Raw genomic sequence first — 18,713 nt, forward strand, 5'->3', positions numbered from 1 at the left:
GACAACTCAAACTTCATTCCAGAAGATCAGCCAGAGATCAGACTCCAAATTCTAAGCATCCATCACCAGTTTTCCACAACATTTATAGGCTATCTAGTGTCATAAATTTTCTAGTCTAAATGTGGTTGTGCGTGGGTTTCAAGTGGGAAGCAAGAGTGTGATAAAAAGAAGAACTGTCTGTTTGTACTAGGCCTCTCTAGCCTTGGGCCTGGAGCCTCCACTAGGGTTTACACTTCAAAGGCATTTGCACCTCAAAGGGAAGTAGTTAGATCTTAGGGAAAGTCATTTCCAGTTCAAAAGATAGGAGTGGAAGATGCTGATCAAGTTTCCTGAAGACGAGCTGAGGGGAACTCTCCCTTTCCAGGGCACTAATTCTGATGACATTATTAAGATGATTTATTTTGCATCCAGGCAGCGGGTAGTTACCCATTACTAGGGCATGCTGGTATGCACTTATAATCCCTGCTACACCAGTGCAAGGCCAGCCTGGGCAAATAAGACCAGTCACCAGATAAAAACATCCAAGTCCTGGGGATGTGGCCCAGTGTAGTGTTTGCCTGGTGTGAGGGAGTCCCTGGTTCTGTCCCAATACTGCACAAACAAAGGGAACCATGTGATATGTTCACAACTGAAATGCCCTTGGCTTCTCAGGTTTTGTTTCTGAACTTTACTAGAGAGGGTTATCACAGAATAAACAGGTTTTGTGTGTGTGTGTATGTGTGTGTGTGTGTGTGTGTGTGTGTGTGTGCGCGCGTGCGCGCGCCCCAAGAATCACAGTTGTATATAAACCTTTTCTTTGTTTAAACTAGGTTTGTGCCTGTCAAGTACGAGCTACAGGAAAAATGTATGCCTGCAAAAAGCTAGAAAAAAAAAGAATAAAAAAGAGGAAAGGTGAAGCTATGGCTCTGAATGAAAAAAGAATCCTAGAAAAAGTGCACAGTCGATTTGTAGTAAGTACTTTCTTTAGGGAGCAATAGAGAACTGAGGTGCCACAAGAGGTCAGACACTGGCTGCCAAGGCCAACGGAAGGAAGGGTGTGCTGCTGAACCTGGCTGCAAGCCCACCTGGAGGGCAGTCCACCTCTCTTATCCCCCTTTTTGCCTTGATCAGAGGAGCTAAGGTTGCCATCTATTGACTGGCTAATCTTAAAATTGGGGCCAGCAAAGGGAAGGGCTATAATTAAAATGGCTGCAACTGGAGCTTATGTTCCAATTAAGGCTAAATGCTACATTCTGAAAACGAGCCACCCGACTTACTGTTTCTCAACCCTGTAGGGTATATTGTAGGCTGTAAACTCCTGTTGTAGCCCTGAGTCATGCTCTCTGCTTCTCAGTGGAGTTTATTTGGGGCTTGCTGTCCAGTGGAAGGGAGAGTTTGTCTTCCTTATGCACATCTTGCGCAGAGCGGTGTTGATCCTGCTGCCAGCTGTGTCTTCCTTTCTGTTGCTGCCATCCATTCTACTCTCCGCCCCTCTTCACTTTTGTACAGAGGGTTATTGTCCCCTTAGTTTCCTTGGCGTTTTCTGGTGGCATGCTCTCTCCTTCCTTGAATGGCCTCCAGCTAGCTGCTCTTGTCCATGTAGGGCATAGTGATGTGAATGTGCTGAAAATACTCTTTAGCCCTTCTCCCATCTGGGCCTTCTCTGTGGCTCAGTCTCTCTTCCGTCTCTTTGCCTTTTATGATTCCTTGTGTGTTTATCACTAGACCCTCACTAGTGTACCCCAGTCACACCAAGCCCAGAGTTCCTCCTTCATGGTTGCATGTATGGCTTGATCAGGGCAGGCTGGAATCAGGTGCCTCCAGGCCCCAGCTGTGCTGTCATTGTGTGGTGCAGCGTCCTGTCCAAGCCGAGGTTCCTCCACCTGCTGACACATTCCTGCAGCCTCTACTGCAGTACGAAGGCTAGTGAAAAGGGAGAGTTTGAAAAATAATTTCTAAAATGACTTAGAATATTGAGTTATTTCCTCAAAGTCATTTGTTTCTTAGCACTGGAGTCAGCTGGTTTACAATGAGGGACAAATTCCTTCACAGCCCACATCTGAATTTAGTGCACATGTGCGTTGGTATGTGTAGTGTGTCAGTTTCATATGCAATTACATGAAAATCTTTTTAATAAAATGGGCTTATCCTTGAATCGCTTTAAACATGTGTAACTGAAACCAGAGACTAGATTCCCCACTTTGCCAATTTCCTTCTGGGTTCTTTTTTTTTTTTATAGTTGTAGTCGGACACAACACCTTTATTTCACTTATTTATTTTTATGTGGTGCTGAGGGTCGAACCCAGGGTCCCGCACATGTGAGGCGAGCGCTCTACGGCTGAGCCACAACCCCAGCCCTCCTTCTGGGTTCTTGTCTCGCAAAAGTATCAAGGCTATTGGCTGTATCCTTTAGCCTGGGTTTTAATTCTTCCTCTAAGTCCCACTGGGGTTCACTCCTACTATTTTCCCCTACCTTTCTAGAACAAAGGAGTTGGTCGGAGTGTTCCCGCAGGTGAGCTTCATACAGAGGAGAGTCCCAGGAGCTCCCAGAGGAGACAGGGAGCTCAATTCGGGACCATTGTGCTTCTTGTTGGAAAAAAGTTTCAGCACGAGCCAAAGTCATAGACAGGTTTATTTAGTAAGGTAGACACACATTCAAGGGAGAACGTGGGCTGTCTGGAGAGTGAGAAGCAACCTGACTTGGACTGGGGGGTCCAGTACTTACAGAGGCTATCTCAGGGGCCAAACTGGAAGTGGATCCAGGGTAGAGCTGAACAATTTTGTGCCAGTTTTACCTATGTCTGAGTATTTTCCTCATTTTATAAGGAGAACTGTGCTTTCTACATCTCAATGGCTTGTGGATGTTTCCTTTAAGATTCAGTTTTCTCTTTCTTTATCCTAAATCCCTGGTGCCCATTAATATTTTTAAGGGTTAGCCTCCTGGCATGGTCTCTTTCTTTGTATAAGACCTTAATTGGGGCCCATTGCCTGACCATTTCTAATTGGATTCTTTTTTTTTTTTTTTAAAGAGAGTGAGAGAGAGAGAGAGAGAGAGAGAGAGAGAGAGAATTTTTAATATTTATTTATTTTTTTAGTTCTTGGCGGACACAACATCTTTGTTGGATTCTTAACCATACAGTCTTATAGGCTTTATGGTTAGAAGGAATTATCCTTATCTCCCTGAGTTCTGGGATCTCTGAAAAGAGTTACAAAAGTCTCCCCCTTCAGAGTAACTTGGGTTCCTCTTATCAACATTATTTCTGGTCTGCCTTTCTCCTGCAGATAACAGGTAATTTGCTGAGGGATGTGACAAACCTGTCCACTTAAGCCTGGCAGAGCTGTAGATGAATTGCTTCTTTGAAAAGAAAGCATGTGGGCATCAACACAGTGGGCCCATCTTATAGAATTATTCCCTTAACCATGTGCTCTGTTCCCTCTGCTCATGTCTGCCTCCTATCATAACTCCCTTGAAACATAGAAATCCCAAATCTAGTTTTGCCAATGTCTTGGCTGGGCACAGAATCACGAGCCACCACACACCTTGTAGATTCAAATAGCAATTCTTTATTCCCGAACTCACACCGGCCTCTACGCACAAGTTCTGGGGAAATCCCAGTTCTGCTGCCGCCCAATTCACCTACTCCACGAGGCTTTTCTTTTCCAATACTTTCTGAATCTCACGAGAACTCAACGGGAGCTCAGGCAGCAGGAATGCCCTAATCCCAGCAGCAATAATCTTCAACCTCTAACTTCCCTAAAACCCCTATTGTCTTAAACCTGGAATATCCTAAACCCAAGGACCGGGATACTTCCTCAAACCTGATCAGCTCTAAACCCGGATCCGCCTTGGTCCTTGAGCAAGGTCACCTTACATGCAATGTCAACAGCGAAATCCATTTAACATGGGGTACGCTAGCAAGGAAATTTTGATGCGTCATTCCTACTTGGCAATGGCCCTCAGCATAGTTTTATGAAGGGGACATAGTAATAGTCACAGTTTATTCCACTTAGCAGTTTAGTTTCTGTAGTGTTGGGCCTTCCCAAGGAACTTAGAAAAATTTTCCACCAGCCTTACACAGATTACAAAGATCAGCAACACAGAATGTGGGAAGGGTGGGAGCTATGGGATCGCTCTTGCATGGAGGGTTACTTGCATGCGGAATGCAGCACTGCAGACATTCCCATGCTGGTGCTGAGGCCAGGAGAGCCCAGCATACAATACAGGTGTCTTTGAAGCTTTGCTACTTCCTCATTCACACCTAGAAAGTTCTCTCCTCTCAATGCAGAGCTGCTGCAGTAAGACCTCTGAGAGGCACATTATGTAGGGGACCCATTTCTCTAAAGCATGTAGTAGCTTGGTGTTCTAGTTACAAATCCAGCATGGATAATTGGAATACTGTTAGCAATTAGACCAAGTCACCAATGAATGAGGAGACTTTTTGTGTTTTATTTTTTGTGATGCTGTGTCTTTAGGTTGGTTTAGCCTACACTTACGAAACCAGAGATACCTTGTGTTTGGTGCTAACCATCATGAATGGAGGGGATCTGAAATTCCACATTTACAACCTGGGAAGTCCTGGCTTTGATGAGCAGAGAGCTGTTTTCTATGCTGCAGAGGTGTGCTGTGGCTTGGAAGATTTACAGAAGGAAAGAATTGTGTACAGGTAAGAGTGGTACAATATAATGGGGCCTTCGACCTTTGAAGCTATTCCCTGCAGGCCTTGGGCTTCACACTGGCTGCTATGGGCTGGACAGGGTGCAGCTGGGAGTCCCTGGACAGCAGTTCTCGGGGAAATGTGGCCAGTCAGAGACATGTTTGCTTTTCTTTTTAGTTTCTCTTCAATCTTGTTATGTCTTTCTGAAGCAGAAGTTTGCTTTTTACTAAACTGATCTGATAAAGGTAGTAGTGCTCCTATAAGCATGAGAAAGTTCATCCCAACTGGGATGTTTTGACAGTGCTGATAATGTCACAGGGCTGGAGGCCCCAATTCTTGTGATCAAGTCAAAGATTTTAGCCACATCGCTCAGAGTAATAGCCATGAGTTTATTGAGGGGACAGGAGAAGGGAAAGGGAACATTCTCAAGGGAGAGAGTGAGTCCTTTTAGAAAGAACAGGAGCCACGTGCTTCTCCTGCACTCCAGAGAACTTTCCAGAGTCCCACTCAGGTCTACCTCTTAACTTTTTCCTGACAATAAGGATGACATTAGACTCAAGTGCCTGCTGCCATGGCAACTGTAGGTCCCTTTGGCCCGTGCTGGTCGGTTCTAATTGGATTCTTTTTTTATTATTATTTTCTATATTTTTTATTTGTAGCTGGACACAATATATTTATTTATTTATTTATATTTATTATTACCTTTTTTAGTTGTAGATGAACACAATACCTTTGTTTAATTTATTTATTTTTATGTGGTGCTGAGGATTGAACTCACACATACCAGGCAAACACTTCACTGAGCTACAACCCCAGCCCCATATTTTTAATTAATTTATTTATTTTTAAAATTTTATTTATTTATTCTAATTTGTTATACATGACAGCAGAATGCATTTCAATTCATTGTATACATATAGAGCACAATTTTTCTTTTCTCTGGTTGTACCCAAAGTAGAGTCATACCGTTCATGTCTTTATACATGTACCTAGGAATAAGGATGTCCATCTCATTCCACCATCTTTCCTACTCCCATAGCCCCTCCCTTCCCTTCCTCCCCTTTGCCCCATCCAGAGTTCCTCCATTCCTCCCATGCTTCCCACCCTCATCCCCATTATGGATCAGCATTCACATATCAGAGAAAACATTTGGCCTTTGTTTTGTGGGGATTGGCTTACTGCACTTAGCATGATATTCTCCAACTCCATCCGTTTACCTGCAAATGCCATGATTTTATTCTCTTTTAATGCTGAGTAATATTCCACTGTGTATATATACCAAGTTTCTTTATCCATTCATCTATTGAAGGGCATCTAGGTTGGTTCCACAATTTAGCTATTGTGACTTGTGCTGCTATAAACATTGATGTGGCTGTGTCCCTGTAGTATGCTGTTTTTAAGTCCTTTGGGTATAGACCGAGGAGTGGAATAGCTGGGTCAAATGGTGGTTCCACTCCAACAAGTTTTCCAAGGAATCTCCATACTGCATTCCAGATTGGCTGCACCAGTTTGCAGTCTCACCAGCAATGTATGAGTGTGCCTTTCCCCCCACATCCTCGCCAACACTTATTGTTGTTTGTATTCTTTTTTTTTTTTATAGTTTTTATTTTATTTTTTTTAAGAGTGAGAGAGGAGAGAGAGAGAGAGAATTTTTTTTTAATATTTATTTTTTAGTTCTCGGCAGACACAACATCTTTGTTGGTATGTGGTGCTGAGGATTGAACCCGGGCCGCACGCACGCCAGGCGAGCGCGCTACCGCTTGAGCCACATCCCCAGCCCCTGTATTCTTTTTTAAAATATTTTTTTAGTTGTAGATGGACACAATATCTTTATTTATTTACTTTTTAAATGTGGTACTGAGGATCAAGAACCCAGGGCCTCATACGTGAGAGGTAGGCACTGTACCACTGGGCTACAGCCCCAGCCCCTGTTTGTATTTTTTTTTCTTTAATTTTTGTTTTTTTGGCAATTATACATGGTCAGAAAGCCTTTATTTTATTTGTTTATTTTTATATAGCGCAGCAGAGGATAGAACCCAGGATAGAACTCACATGTGCTAGGCAAGCGCTCTTGCCACTCAGCTACAGCCCCAGCCCATTTGTATTCTTAATAGCTGCCATTCTGCCTGGAGTGAGGTGAAATCTTAGAGTAGTTTTGATTCGAATTTCTCTAATTGCTAGAGATGAACATTTTTCATATGTTTGCTGATTGATTGTATATCATCTTCTGAGAAGTGTTTTTTCAGTTCCTTTCCCCATTTATTGATTAGGTTATTATTATTATTTTTTTTGTGTGTGTTAAGTTTTTTGAGTTATTTATATATCCTGGAGATTAGTGCTCTATCTGATGTGTCAGGGGTAAAAATTTGCTCCCATTCTGTAGGCTCTCAGATTGTTTCTTGTGCTGAGAAGAAGCTTTTTAGTTTGAATCTATCCCACTTATTGATTCTTGATTTTATTTCTTGCGCTATACGAGTCTTGTTAAGGAAGTCGGGGCCTAATCTGACACGGTAAAGATTTGGACCAATGGTACAGAATAGAAGACACAGAGACTAATCCACAAAGTTACAACTATCTTATATTTGATAAAGGGGCTAAAAGCATGCAATGGAGGAAGGATAGCATCTTCAACAAATGGTGCTGGGAAAATTGGAAATCCATATGCAACAAAATGAAATTGAATCCCTTTCTCTCGCCATCCACAAAAATTAACTCAAAATGGATCAGGGAGCTAGATATCAAATCAGAGACACTGCGTCTGATAGAAGAAAAAGTTGGATACGATATACATATTGTGGGGTCGGGCTCCAAATTCCTTAATAGGACACCCATAGCCCAAGAGTTAACAACTAGAATAAACAAATGGGACTTACTTAAACTAAAAAGTTTTTTCTCAGCAAGAGAAACAATAAAAGAGGTAAATAGAGAGCCTACATCCTGGGAACAAATTTTTACCCCTCACACCTCCGATAGAGCCCTAATATCCAGAATGTACAAAGAACTCAAAAAATTAAACAATAAAATAACAAATATCCCAATTAACAAATGGGCCAAGGACCTGAACAGACACTTCTCAGAGGAGGACATACAATCAATCAACAAGTACATGAAAAAATGCTCACCATCTCTAGCAATCAGAGAAATTCAAATCAAAACCACCCTAAGATACCATCTCACTCCAGTAAGATTGGCAGCCATTATGAAGTCAAACAACAATAAGTGTTGGCGGGGATGTGGGGAAAAGGGCACACTTGTACACTGCTGGTGGGGCTGCAAAATGGTGAGGCCAATTTGGAAAGCAGTATGGAGATTCCTGGGAAAGCTGGGAATGGATCCACCATTTGACCCAGCTATCGCACTTCTCGGACTATTCCCAGAGGACCTTAAAAAAGCGCTCTATAGGGATACGGCTGCATCAATGATTATAGCGGCACAATTCACAATAGCTAGACTGTGGAACCAATCTAGATGCCCCTCAATAGATGAATGGATAAAAAAAATGTGGCATATATACACAATGGAGTATTATGCAGCACTAAGAAATGACAAAATCATAGAATTTGCAGGGAAATGGATGGCATTAGAACAGATTATGCTAAGTGAAGCCAGCCAAGCCCTAAAAAACAAATGCCAAATGTCTGCTTTGATATAAAGAGAACAACTAAGAACAGAACAGGAAGGAAGAACAGGAGGAAAAGACTACAGTAAACAAAGACGAATGGGGGGAGAGAAACGGGGAGAGAAGGGAAAGCACATGGAAATGGTAGGAGACCTTCAATGATACACAAAATTATAAGAGGTTATGAGGGGCAAGGGGGAGGGAAAAAGAGGGAGAGAATTGAACAACAGCAGGGGAGGTAGAGAGGGAAGATGGGAGGGGAGGGGAGGGGAGGGGGGATAGTAGGGGATAGGAAAGGTAGCAGAATACAACAGTCACTAATATGGCATTATGTAAAAATGTGAATATGTAACAGATGTGATTCTGCAATCTGTATTTGGGGTGAAAATGGGAGTTCAAAACACAATTTGAGTCAAATGTATGAAAGATGATATATCATGAACTATGTAATGCTTTAAATAATCAATTAAAAAATAAATAAATAAAATTTAAAAAAAAAAAAAGATTTGGACCTATTTTTTCTTCTATTAGGTACAGGTTCTCTGGTCTAATTCCTAGGTCCTTGATCCACTTTGAGTTGCATTTTGTGCATGGTGAGAGATAGGGGCTTGATTTTATTTTGTTGCATATGGATTTCCAGTTTTCCAAGCACCATTTATTGAAGAACCTATCTTTTCTTCAGTATATGGTTTTGGTGCCTTTGTCTAGTATGAGATAACTGTATTTATGTGGGTTTGTCTCTGTGTCCTCTCCTCTGTACCATTGGTCTAAAGTCTATTTTGTTTCCCAATACTATGCTGGTTTTGTTAATATTGCTCTGTAGTATAGTTTAAGGTCTGGTTATAGTGATGCCAAGTGCTTCACTCTTCTTGCTAAGGATTGCTTTGGATATTCTGGGTCTATTTTATTTATTTTTATGTGGTACTGAGGATCGAACCCAGTGCCTCACATGTGCCAGGTGAGCACTCTACCACTGAGCCATACCCCAGCTGTCTAATTGGATTCTTAACCATACGTTGTTAGAGATTTTATGGTTAGAATGAATTATTTTTTTAATTTCTTCTTTACTCTTTTTAAAATTATTTTTAATTTTAGTTGTAGATGGACACAACACCTTTATTTTATTTATTTATTTTTATGTGGTGCTAAGAATCAAACCTAGTGTCTTACATATGCTAGGCAAGCGCTCTATCACTGAGCCACAACCCCAGCCCAGGAGGAATTCTTATCTCCTAGAATTCTGGGATCTGATTTCTGAAAAGGGTCACAAAATTCCCCTCTTAAGGATAACTTGGATTCCTTTTAATGGACATTATTTCAGTTCGAATTATTTTAGTGTCATCAATATGTTTAGTATTAGGAAAACACCTCCATCTCTCCCTGAAAAGCTGGGTACCTAAACTTTGAGTCCCCATTTGGTCACTCTTCATGAGTTCCTTCATTTCTCTGTGGGTTTATCTACCCAGTACTTGGAAATCATTCCCTAATAAGAATTTCTAACCTTGCCCTTTTTCCTAAATCCCAGAGGGTTTGGGGGTGTATCACTTGCCCTCATTCTCCCTACTAGTTGGTCACCAGCTCACTCGTGAATACCTCACACATTCTATCTTGTAGGGTGCCTGGCTCGGTTGATGTCTTCTTTAGGTCAAGTGGCTAGCTGAGAGTTGAACTGGTGTCCCTGATGCCACTCTTATTCTAGTACCTGCTCAAGAGACCCTGATAAGGCCTTTCTGAATGCAACCTGGTCCTGTTGCATTGTCCTCTGGTGTGGGACCTTGAGCATCTCCCTTGTCACCTGGTAAGCCAGGCTTTCATGACCCTTTATGAAGAGGTTTCCCACATACTTTGTCAGCCCCAAGTCCTGCTGCCCCATGGGTCCCCTCCAGCCTGTCATTGTGAGCACGTTAGTAGTTCCCAGAACTTTTGGGTTTCCTTACGTCTCCTTGCTCTGGCAGTGCTGTCCCTCTAGGAACGCCTTCTTCACTGTAGGAGCCCTGCTTGCTCTTCCCAAGTTAGCCTAATGACTTCACTCCTTCCTGGCTGCACACGTGCCCACCACTCCATAGTAGTCTGGACAGTGTCCACTCTACAGCTGGTCAGACCAGCCCATGTGCTTCTTAGAACCCTGATCTTGTTCACCCTATTCCGATGGCGCTTTGGCTCTTCTTCTTTACCCTCTAACTCCTGTAGCCAAGTTAAATATTTTCCAGGTGTGAGACACCAGTGTGGCAATGGAGCTGATGCAACCTCATCTTGGGTTATTGCTGCCCTGGCCATGATTCCTCTTGAGACAGAGGTGGTAGTGTCTAAATTGAGGTTGCCTTGTTGCCGTTACTTAGAAGTAGAGTCTGCTCTCTGGATGGGGCACACACCTGTAATCCCAGTGGCCCAGAAGGCTGAGGTAGGAGGATTGCAAGTTTGAGCCTAGGAAACTTAGTAAAATCCTGTCTCAAAATAAAAATAAAAGGGACCAGGTTGTAGCTTAGTGATAGATTGCTTACTCGCCATTTATGAGGCCCTGGGTTCTATCTCCTCTCTGTGAAAAACCTACACAAGAAACAGAGTCTGTTGGCATCAATGCAGGGGTAGCCCAGAGGACATTTGGTTCCTGCATTACTCATGGAGGTGCCTACAGTTAGGACTCCTGAACTTTCCTGCAGTCTTAAAATGAATTCAGATCGACTAGAAGATGTTCATTCTCTTCATCCTCTAACCTCTGGCTGAACAGCTGGAGGTGTGGTTCGTGGCACTCCATGGGGGCTGGACCTATTGCCTTCCTTTCACAGAACTGGCCTGCATTGAGTGCTGTCCATTGTTTGGCGACTGATTGACCAGTGGCTGTCAGCTCCTACTGGTGCCCTCCTTTTTGTTGAGAGACTCTTAGCTCCACCTACATGCCTCGAGGGAGAGGTTTTTTGTCATCTTTTCCTGTTTTCAGACATTGCCACCTAACCATTTTTTTAAATCAAACCAGGTAACAGAGATGAACTTCCTTTTTGTGTGATTTTAGGTCTAATTTTTCAGCAGTCTGAGGTCAGAAAAAAGGAGGAACTTCTGAAGAGATACCATATGGTAGGACTTTGAATAGTCCTTGCAGTCAGAATCAGGAACCTGGAGCCTGCCTCACGCTCCCCATTCCTGGAGTGGGGGAGACTGCCTGGGCTCGGGGGGTTCCCAGGGAGGTATCTTAAAGTGCAGTCCCTAAAGGAACCTCAGGGATGGGGTCGCAGCACACTTCAAGAGTCTGCCAGGGATGGGCTGGGGATGTGGCTCAAGCGGTAGTGCGCTCGCCTGGCATGCGTGCGGCCCGGGTTCGATCCTCAGCACCACATACCAACAAAGATGTTGTGTCCGCCGAGAACTAAAAAAAAATAAATATTAAAAATTCTCTTTCTCTCTCTCTCTCCTCTCTCACTCTCTCTTTAAAAAAAAAAAAAAAAAAGAGTCTGCCAGGGGAGCCCCTCTCTTTGGGGACAATTACATGGAATAGGCTCCTGAGAGTCTCCCAAGAAGTCCTGCTTTAAATGAGGCCCAGCAGCAGAAGGGTTGCCCTTCCAAGAGAGGGTACTCTTGTGAGTGTCCTGGAAACAGCAGGTGGAGCAGCCCAGCCATCCAGCTGTTTAGAAGAGGTCACGAGGAAGAAGCAAGCACCCAAGCACCGCTTTGGCTGGCTCTGCCCTAGGCTGTGCCGTTTTTGTGTCTGTTGTTTGTTTGGAGAGAGTGTTAGGAAGTGAGTAAAAGCCATGATGTCACAGGGCCTTTTACTGCAAATATCATCATCCTGGGTGCTTCCTCTGCTCTCCACAGTCCTCGTGTATTTGTTAGATAGAAGACTGAAACAGCGAGTACCCGAAGGTTGCAGGGCTCAGCATGGCCCAGGAACACTGGCTGGAGGCTGCTGGGACACTTGCCTGGGACAAGCGGGGACAAAGGGAAGAGTGGGCTCCCACCTGACAGGCCTGCAGTGTCAGTGCATAGGTTGCACACTTCTCAGGCTGGTGTGGTTTGTGTCCTGTCCTTGGACTAAAGTATTTGATGAGGAAAGAAAAAAGCAAATGAAATAAAGTGAAGAGTTCTAAGGGAAGACCTGTGACGTACTTTTCAGTACCAACCAGCTCTCAATTTAAAAGTCAACCTTTCATTTACAACGAATACTCAGTTACAAAGCAAATGTGTGTGTGTGTGTGTGCGCGCGCCTTTCCGGGAGGGTGAGTTTTAATAGTGTAGTGTCTTTTAAAAGTTGTAAGAATTATTTTATGACTGTGCACAATATGAATGCGTGTGGATATGGTAAAAGATGGAAAATTTTAAAAGTCGACCTTTTTCATTATTTTTTTTTTAGTTGTAGTTGGACACAATACCTTTATTTTATTTATTTATTTTTATGTGGTGCTGAGGATTGAACCCAGCGCCTTGCATGTCTAGGTGAGTGCTCTATCGCTGAGCCACATCCCTAGCCAAGAGTTGACTTTTTGAAATGTTTTCAACTTCCTTGTGTGTTCTAGCAATTACAGAAACAAGGAAAACCCAAAGAAGGTGATATGTGGGTGAAGGCCCTGAGAAGTCTGTGTTGGTTTCCAGGGCCTGTGTCTGTGGCATCCAGAGCTTCACCTCCACCCTAGTCCAGTAACTGCATGTTGTCCTCAGTCATACCTTACCCTTCAAGAAGTGGGATGTAGCCAGTTGCAGTGGTGCACACCTGTAACCCCAGCAACTCTGACTGAGGCAGGAGAATCACAAGTTCAAAGCCAGCCTCAGCAGCTTAGCAAGGCTCTAAGCAACTTAGTGAGACCCTGTCTCAAAATAAAACATAATAAGGGATGGAAATGGGGCTGGGATTGTGGCTCAGTGGTAAAGTGCTTGCCTAGGTTGGGTAAGGCACTAGGTTTGATCCTTGGCACCACATTAAAATGAATCAATCAATAAATGAACAATTTTTAAAGTCCGGTAACATGGCTCGGTGGTTAAGTGCCCCTGGGTTCAATCCCTAATGCAAAAAAAAAAAAAAGGTGGATGTCACACAATCTTGTTATCCCTTAGCATCTCTTTTGCCCAATAGGCATAAGCAGGATATGTCTAAGAGGTCAGGGCACTTGCTTAGGATGTTCCAGGTAGGAAGAGTTGTTGGATTGGGATAGAGGTTTCCCCAACTCTAAAAGCTAGATAGTCGTTTTTCTACACCTTACTGCTTCTGAAGAGTAAAGCCGGTGTCACCAGGTGTGGTGGTGTATGCGTGAAGCACAGTACTTGGGAAGCTGAGACAAATGGATCACTTGATCTGGGGAGTTTGAGGCCAGGCTGGGCAGCATAGTATGGACCCATCTCAAAAGAGCAAGAGAGGAACGAGGCCCCTTGTAATAATAAGGAACATCTTTTGTGTTTGTGCCCTGTCCCATGCTGTGTGGAATGCTGGGCGTGAACCATGGCTCTAGGTGTTCTCATTAGCCTTCCCTGCCATTCTCAGGAGGAGATGTTGCTTAGCATCCCCATGTTTTAAAAATATTTTCTTAGTTGTCAGTGGACTTTATATGTGGTGCTGAGAATCGAACCCAGTGCCTCACACATGCTAAGCAAGTGCTCTACCACTGAGCCCCAACACCAGCACCAGCATCCCCATATTATAGATAAGGAAGATGAGGCTCAGAGGCAAGTCCACCTGTCAGTGAATGTCAGGGTAGGTCCCAACCTAGGCTTTTAGAGTATGGACGACATACTGCCTCAGGTGGGAATTTAAGCTTTACAGAATGACATCATAGGTTTTAGAAGAAGGATATGCCATGAAATTTCTTTAAAAAAAAAAAAAAACATGCAGTGAGACCAATATATGTGATACAAAATAATTTGACTGACTTTCGGGAATAACAGTACTAGGGATTGAACCCAGGGGCACTTAACCCCTGAGCCACATCCAAAGCCCTTTTTTATATTTTATTTAGAGCCATGGTCTTTCTGAGTTGCTAAGTGCCTTGCTAAGTTGCTGAGGATGGCTTTGAATGCACAATCCTGCTGCCTCAGCCTCCTGAGTTTCCAGGATTACAGGCATGTGTCACCGCACCCAGCTCTAAAAAATCTTAAATCCTAGCTGGTTTAATATGTAGGCTAGGGAACGCTAAGAATGTACATAGAAATTAAAATCTTGGACCAACAGTTAGTTAGTTATTCTCTCTAGGCCTCTTTTTTCTTAGGTAGTTATTTTAATCATTAAGTCAGTTATTTCCTTTATCTTTATGGAAAAAAGAAGTTCTAAACCAAGACTTATATTAAGATGTATCTCTGTAGTGTCAACTTTATTGAAGTTCTCTTTTGCAAATGAATCCATGAACTTAAATGATTGTGTAATACAGATAGTGGATTTATTAAATGCTGAAATATATTTCATTTGTTCTAAAGGTATCTTTTTTTTGGTACTAGGGATTGAACTCGGGGGCACTCAACCACTGAGCCACATCCCCAGCCCTTTTTTGTATTTTATTTAGAGACAGGGTCTCGCTGAGTTGCATAGTGCCTCGCTTTTTGCTGAGCCTGGCTTTGAACTCATGATCCTCCTGCCTCAGCCTCCAAGCTGCTGGGATTACAGGAGTGCACCACCGCCCCTGGCTCTAAAGGTATCTTTTAATGATCTTTTAATATTCAGACCAGGAAAATTTTTGACACTAAACTTAAAACTCAAAGCATCTTTCATTAATTCTAAGTGATACAGACCCTTAACCCTTTATACTACTCACAAAAGTGAAAAATGGTTGACAACTACTTTTTTTTTTTAATAACAGTACTAGAGGTTGAACCCATGGGTGCTGTACCACTGAGTTATATCCCGCCCCTTTTTTGTAGTGCTGGGGATTAGAAACCAGGGCCTTATGTATGCAAGGCAAGCACTCTATGGACTTAGCCATATCCCCAGCTCCATGTCCCCCAGCCCTTTTTAATTTTTATTTTCAGACAGTTTCTTGCTAAGTTGCCTAGGCTGGCTGCAAACTTGTGATCCTCTTAATTTAGCCTCAAGAGTTGCTGGAATTATAGGAGCGTGGCTGACAGGCAGTTTTGAAGACTCAAAAAACAACTTGTTCTGAGAGAGTAACATGCAGTGAGACCAATATTTGTGATACAAAATAATTTGACTTTCGGGAAGGATTTTGGAGTTTTTAAGACACAGCATTATGTAAAACCTAAGCTTCCCACCTTTCACCCTCTGGGGAGGCAAGACTCAGTCTATGGCCTCAGGAGTAGTGGTGGCTCTTTGTGTCTTGTGGTCCCAGTTTCTGCATGTCTCCAGCTTGTTCCTGCAAGCTGTTGAGGTCATGGACTCCCTGGGACCTGAACGCACCTGCCATCAGCTTCTCCTGTGTGGTGGAGCTGGCTGGTGCACAGAGGCTGACAGCATTTGTTGATGCTGATAACCGAAGCAGAGATGAAGCTTTTAAACTTCTCTAGTAAATGGCCTTTAGTGTGTTTCTCTGTATCACAATACTCGAGGAATCCATCCACCCTGGAGTGATAACTACTGGAGATGGTTGTGAGAGACCAACCTTGCACGTGACTGAGTCACACTCCCCTGCTGGGTGCTGAGGCTCTCAGCCACAGAAATGTGGCAGAGCTTTCCCCACCCTTCTTAGGTGTGAGGGTGTGTCTTGCTACATACAGCCCCTGGGTGATGCTAAACTCACCTGTTCCTTTGTAATATAACCCCTTGCCCTGTTCAGGATAGAATCTTCCTTGGAAGTGCCTTGTGAGTGTCCCCTTCTCCTACTGTGCCCTTGGGTGTGGCCTACCCAGGTGTCAGTCAGTCTGCTGACAGTGGACATCATGAAGATACTCAGCCCTCTGAAACCTGATCCTTTGTCTCATTTGAATAGCTTCTCCTCAATAAAAGGCGTCAGTCGTGCTCTTGCTCTCTCTTCCTGCAGACCCTTAAGGTCAGAGGAGCTGTAACAGCGACCCCAAAGAAAAAGGTATTTGTGTCTCTTGTGTGGTTATTTCATGTGCAGCCCAGTTAGCCCAGTTCAACCCCTGAGCCTTTTAGTCTCGAGAACAGAAACCCGGCAATTGGCATCCAACATGGGGGCCGAGGGTCTGAGTCTTTAAGCCACTGGGTCAAAAGCGACAAATGCTGGCTCGTAAGGAGTTACATTACAAAGGAACAGGTGAGCCTAGCTTCACCCATGGGGCTGTAGGAAGACACACCTAGGCACCGGCCTTGCACCCAATAAGGGTGGGGAAGCTCTGCCACGTTTCTGTGACTGAGCGCCTCAGCACCCAGCTGGGGAGTGTGACTCAGTCACGTGCAAGGTTGGTCTCCCACAAATGGTCAAAATGTCTACGAGTTACTTTGATTTGCAGAAGACTAACATCTCAGAGCACTTCTGTGCTCTCATCTTCCCAGTAATCTTGTGAAGGGAAGGGTCACATCCTTTCACGGAGAAGAGAGGCACCCCAGGGTTGAGTGTTCTGTCTTTCTCTGTAAGAAGAAAAATCTGAACTCTTTGCTGGCAGTTTCATCAGAATGGTTTGAGGTAGTTTTTTTTTGTTTTTGTTTTTTAGTTTTTGTTTTGTTTTGTTTTGTTTGGAAATTTGACTCTTGTTAAATAAAGTTCATGAGATTTTTGTCCATTTGGAATGCTTTCATTGAAAATAATTTTTTTATTATTTTTAGTTTTATCATGTGGTGTTGAGGGTCGAACCCAGTGCCTCACGCATGCTAGGCGAGTGCTGTACCACTGAGCCACAGTCCCGGCCTAGCCCCTATCATTGAAAATAATTAGGAGAAAATGTTATTAGAAATTCCACTGAGGAAATAGATGGTTAGCTGTGCATTGGATTTCTTTTCCTTGTAATTGAATTATGGATTGACAAGCAGATGACCTCTTTCCCAGGCAAGAGGGCAGGAGTTTGGTGAGCAGGAGAGTAAGGGCAGGCAGGGCCCATTTGGACCTATCAGTTTTTCAGTAGTGAGTTGATCATGCAGGTCATCGGGTGTACGGATGGGTGTGTCACATAGGTTTATCTGTAGCTGAAAGGGTTATTCATTAATTCAAGAAGTAGACAAGTCTCACATGTCTACCAGGTCCTAAGCTGTCTGCTAGGATGCACTCTCCTTGCCCTCAGGAGGCTCATAATCTAGTGGTGGTGAAGGGCCATCAAAACATTCATGAAGGGTAGGCTCTTTTGCTTTTCTATCTTTTCTGAAACTTTGCAAACTAATTTAAAGAAAGAATGGCAGATTTCAATATTTATAAGAACTGTTAGTTGGTATACTACCCACATTCTTCCAAAATGAAAATTTCTTCTTCTTACTCTCTAGTTCCGTAAATATATGAAGACTGTACATCTCTAATCTGAAAATCAGAAATTAGAAATGCTCCAAAATCCAAAATGCTTTGAGCACTGACAGGAGTCTACAAATGGGAGATCCTATACCTGACCTCATGTGATGAGGTTCTCTACACTACCATACCCTGTGTTCAAACTTGGAGATAGATTGAGTACATTAAAAGCCTGGAGAAATGAAATTTTGAGAGAAGGTTTAAGAAGCAGTGGTTTGGGCTGGGGATGTGGCTCAAGCGGTAGCGCGCTCGCCTGGCGTGCGTGCAGCCCGGGTTCGAGCCTCAGCACCACATACCAACAAAGATGTTGTGTCCACCGATAACTGAAAAATAAATATTAAAATTCTCTCTCTCTCCCTCTCTCACTCTCTCTTTAAAAAAAAAAAAAAAAAAAAAGAAGCAGTGGTTTGCAGGCCAAAGGTGTGGCACTTATTTACTAGCACACATCTCGTGTATGGGGTGTGGAGCGGCAAGTAGGAAGCAGGGTGGCTTTGGGGCCTATCCTGCCTTTTCATTTAGCATTTGGGAGACCTACTGAACTTGGGGATACCCCTAGAATGGCACCTTGTCTGTAGCTGCTCTGCCAAACTTTGGTAAGGATTGCTAGAGGCAGTGCATATAAAATAGACAAGTCTTGGCACATAGTGAGCATGCTGTAAAAGTTGGCTGGTGTTATTACTACAGGTTGAGGGTCTCTTAACTGAAGTGTGGGACCAGTTGCATTTCAGAGTCTGGAGGATTTCAGATTTCAGATTTTTATTTTTTTTAGGGATGCTCAACCTGAACATTATTATTTTGACACCCACCTGTCTGTCTGTCTGTCTGTCTGTCTCTCTCTCTCTCTCTCTCTCACACACACACACACACACACAATATTGAGTGTAAAACCTGGAAAATAAGGAAGCTCTGGAAGTTTTGCATCAAGTCTTGCTTAGCGTTTAGCAACATTTAGCAGGATTTTCTCAAATACAGAAAATAATAATAAAACAAAAGTCTTAATCACCTCCCCACCCAGATAATAAAAGAGTGTGTGCACCCAACTAGAAAAGCAACCAGCCGCGTGGGCAGGAGCCTCCCACTCCTGCCCCTCTGTCCTGGGTGTCCTCCTAGAAGATGTTTGGGGCTCTCAGCAGGACACTG

At 43.4% G+C, this 18,713-nt stretch overlaps 1 protein-coding gene across 17 annotated transcripts in view; it reads left to right on the forward strand.

The window, feature by feature from the left end:
• GRK4 (G protein-coupled receptor kinase 4) overlaps positions 1-18,713 on the forward strand; it is a 73,093-nt gene that overhangs the window by 35,692 nt on the left and 18,688 nt on the right. For 15 of the 17 annotated variants that reach the window (XM_081303847.1, XM_081303835.1, XM_081303846.1 and 12 more), the window contains 2 exons: positions 810-950; positions 4,453-4,643. In XM_081303847.1, coding sequence (XP_081159973.1) covers positions 810-950; positions 4,453-4,643 — 332 coding nt within the window. The remainder of the gene's footprint in view (positions 1-809; positions 951-4,452; positions 4,644-18,713) is intronic. The other 2 variants (XM_081303848.1, XM_081303842.1) reach the window with 1 other exon arrangement.

Source organism: Spermophilus citellus (assembly GCF_964194105.1).
Source record: "Spermophilus citellus genome assembly, chromosome: 8".
In the NCBI taxonomy this organism is placed as follows: Eukaryota; Metazoa; Chordata; class Mammalia; order Rodentia; family Sciuridae; genus Spermophilus; species Spermophilus citellus.